Here is a 3931-nt window from a genome sequence, read left to right on the forward strand (position 1 = left end):
GGGGGGGGGGGGGTGTTTCTCTTGGCTTTTGCAAGCACTTTTTGTCAGTATCGTGATTATCGTGGTTGTTTGTTGCCAGCGTTTCATGTGGATTTTGTCAGTCTCGCAACATTATTTTTGGAAATAGACCTTTTCGTACTCCATCTTATCCTTGTCTGCATTTGTGGAATTCAGTCCGTTTCCGGACTGGTCCAGAACATAACATTATGTCAGCAACCATCACACAAGCTCACACACCAGATAGCCATTTTTACGACGTGCGACACGGCTCCACTTGGCCAGGACAGGGTGACTTTTTTTCATCACACACACTGTGTGTCAGCTGATCAATTCATCCTCAGACTCATCAATATTTTGAAGCAGACGTAATGCCTCCTCTACTCGAGAAGATTTTTTTTTTTTATGGATCATGGTGACAGCAGCATTTCTCAATGCAGCCGCTGGTTGCTACGGAAACCCGGTGGCACCGTCCCAGACAATGATGAAGGTCATATCACATTTGATGCTGGAGTTATGCAGAAAACCGGGCAATTTCAAAGGGCTGAGATACTTTTTCTTGCAACCGTATTTATTCATTGAGATTCTGACAGGAAATATCATTCAAAGTGTGTCCTACCGGCGACAGGCGGGGGTGTCCTGAGGATGACAGAGGGGGGGTATGCCTGCTGCTTGGGAGAGAACACCGTATGGAGGACTGCGGGAGACAAAACGGGACAATAGTGAAGAGCTGAGAATCCAGACAGCATCAAGACAGAGCATCAGAAATAGCACACTCCAACATTTTGTATCCAGACTCAATAAATACCACCTCACATTGCCAAAAAGAAACCATGAAATGTTGGCGTCAACAAGTCTTTCATCATTGCGACCAAGTAACTTGGTCATGAATCTCTCAACAAACGTGTCAAAAATGAAAGAATTGGCCCAAGGTGAGCTTTCAAATAGCGGAGTGTGGGAATCTGCACACAAAAGGCTATAAAACAAGTCCATAGAGTACTGGTGTGTGACAATGAAGATAAGAAAGATATGGCAGGAGTAACTTGCACCCTACCGATGACGACGATGGCTGTACTGGCGAGCAGGGCAAACAGGGTGAACAGCATCATGTGGTAAGAGTTTTTAAAGCCGTGTAGCGGGAGGCCCCCTTCGGTGTTAATAAATGCTGCAGCAGCTGCTGTGGAAGAGAAGAACAAATGTCAGGTTTACAGCCATTTGGCACAGTTGAATTGATTTTAAGATAGAATGTTGAAAAGAAAGATAGAATGTACATTTCAGAACACCTATTTGAGATGTAATGTAATTTTCAGAAAATTTATTGTGCAGATCTTGATCAACAAACATTGCAATCGGTCGGCTGGTAGAGTCCAACTATTGTGTCAGCCAGTCACAAGCTGACGTACTAACAGACTCACTTGCAAACTTCAAGTTAATCTACCGCGCATGTCGTCTTGTCATTTGTAGAACATCTTTGACCTCCGCGGAACAAATGGCAACTTCCCGAAAATGTCGGACTTTTCTTTTTGACTTCCTATGAAGCGGAAGTCTTCCTTTGAAGGAATAGGGAGGGGGATAATGGCTGATTAGACGGTGATGTGATAGTGAATATCGAGACGATTCTGAAAAGGTAAAACAGATTCACAGACGACAAAAGTAAAAGTTTAAAGGTACTTAGCCCGGGTGAAAGTGGGAACAAGGTGAATGTTTGTGTTCATCTGTCCATAGATTTGTGTTTGTGAATAAAAGATGTGCTGAATCATTCACACTTTACATGTATGGAGATAATCGTGACTCATGGCCTGATGTTTGTTTATTTTACCAGCGCTTACGATGTCAGAGGTTTATGTACGAGCCAAAAAGGAATTAAAAGGAAACTTCAGACCACAAGTAAAGCTTCATTATTTCAACCGACGCTACAGTCCGTAAAAAATGTTTTGCCCAACCAGCACACTTGGCATCTCTTGGCTTGACAACAGCAGTTGGTCACAAAGAGGGAGCACAAGCAACGGGGCAAGCACACAACCAAGTTATCTACACAATATATTTCAGAATTTGCTTCTGCGAGTCATATAGGACTCACAACAAATTGAGGTATTCCTCTGCATCGAACATTTTCAAGAGGCAACCTTATTGTGACTTCCCATGAACCCACAGAGGAAAACTGACCTTGTGTGTTTGCACCAGGCTCAGCCACGTGTATCAATGTGACTGGGATGACGAGACTCTGACCCGAAGAGGCACTGCTGATGATAATTGAAGCAGAGGCAGCTGCTCGGAGGTCCAAAGCCCTGACGGTGTACTTTGACAGACTCGGGAAGTCGCACTGTGCCTCGGCCTTTTGAATACCAATGATGGGAGAACTGGAGACCGCCTAAGAAAAACAAAGATATTTTACTTGATTCGATTTCCTCACACAGACCAAGGCATCGTTATTTAGATGAAAAACAGCCCCTGACCTCCATGTCTGCTTGGGCATCAGCTGCACCGAAGACTGTGAGCTCCGCAGTTGGACGCAGGTTTGAGAGCGTCAGCTCAGTTCGGTCCGAGTACATGCCGGGCTCTATTGGCAGTCTGGCGCTGACCTGCTCCCCCGAGAAAGCGCTGCCCTCCAGGGCAGCCTTCACCAGCAGGTTACTCAAGGTCATGCTCGCAACTCTGGTCAGTTGGTCTGCCGTTGGCTGCAAGGTCACGGAACACGTGTAGAAGCCTATGGCAAGGACAAAAAGGAAACGGGAGGCTGAGGGTGACAGAATGATGACAAACAATACGTTAGCGAAAACAAATTACTGGTACATAAAAAAATAAATAAATAAATTGGTGTTTTTAATAGAACTTTTTTTCATATTGCAGAAATTAAAAGTGGGTTTTAAAATGAATGAACATTGACAAATCTGAATTAATTGATGAAAAATGCATTCTCCAGCTCATTACAGACCCACGTGGCGAGGGGTGTCTTTGGATGTTTCCACAGGAATGTCAAGTCAGACAAGACGTACCACTGCTGGTGTCAAAGCTGGTGTGCGTTTTAAAGATGCTGCTTGCAGGGAAATCAACAGCATCGTTGGTAAAACTCAGGTGGCAAGCGACAGAGGTTTCTGGCTGGAGTTGCGCAATGGCTTCGGTCTGGAAAGAGGAGCAGGTTCCTGCAGGATACATTACAGTGGCATAAGCGAAGGCCAACAATCAACACCGTGGTTACATGAATTAGATGAAAGACGGGTAGGCGGAAGGAGCTGTGCAGAAAGGATTTGAGTGAGAGATTTAATACGCTTCACTGTTCAATATCTATTTGAATTGAAACTGAGGGAAGTCGGTATTTCATTTCACCAAGTATGAGGGCTCACATTGGATATACAGTTGAGTTGAGTTGAGTTGAGTTGAGAGCAATGTTGTGCACTGAAAACATTCAGTGGACAAACAACAACAGTTTTAATGTCCAATGATGAAAAATGTTATTCGGCCTAAGAACGTGCTTTTATGCATGAAGCCAGGGGACACCAATGGTTTTGTAGTTGGACCCTGTTAATTACATACTGATCATATGAAGTGATACTTTTTATTTTTGTGTGGTGATTTAGTGATTATCGGCATGAGTAGTGACAAAAGGTGGACTAAAATTGAGTCCTTTCAGTACCGATGAGGTTGGTTCCTTGTCCTCTGGTCGTGAGAAAGACTTCAGTCTGCTTGCCAATTTTCACTGGCAAGGCTTGTTGTGCTATTATTGCAGCCGTCTTGGTAGCTGATTCCACCACAACCTAACATTCAGGAGAAAAACAATCAATGAATACAATCACAACCTTCTCAGTTTTGGTAGGGTCAGATGCAAATTTAAACCAACGTTTAATTACCCAGAGATGAAAGTGGACTTTTCTGAAAATTCCGGAATAAACAAATAAATAAATAAATAAGTGTGTGTGTGTGTGTGTGTGTGTGT

General features: G+C 43.7%; 1 protein-coding gene across 5 annotated transcripts in view; it reads right to left on the reverse strand.

Moving 5' to 3' along the window:
• The window catches only part of nup210 (nucleoporin 210), a 34076-nt gene that overhangs the window by 2590 nt on the left and 27555 nt on the right, over positions 1–3931 (reverse strand). For 4 of the 5 annotated variants that reach the window (XM_019877274.1, XM_019877269.1, XM_019877273.1 and 1 more), the window contains 6 exons: positions 3632–3752; positions 2994–3140; positions 2454–2704; positions 2164–2368; positions 1052–1174; positions 617–694 (listed from right to left, as the gene is read on the reverse strand). In XM_019877274.1, coding sequence (XP_019732833.1) covers positions 617–694; positions 1052–1174; positions 2164–2368; positions 2454–2704; positions 2994–3140; positions 3632–3752 — 925 coding nt within the window. The remainder of the gene's footprint in view (positions 1–616; positions 695–1051; positions 1175–2163; positions 2369–2453; positions 2705–2993; positions 3141–3631; positions 3753–3931) is intronic. The other variant, XM_019877271.1, reaches the window with a different exon arrangement.

Source organism: Hippocampus comes, unplaced genomic scaffold, assembly GCF_001891065.2.
Source record: "Hippocampus comes isolate QL1 unplaced genomic scaffold, H_comes_QL1_v1.1 scaffold167, whole genome shotgun sequence".
Lineage (NCBI taxonomy): Eukaryota > Metazoa > Chordata > Actinopteri > Syngnathiformes > Syngnathidae > Hippocampus > Hippocampus comes.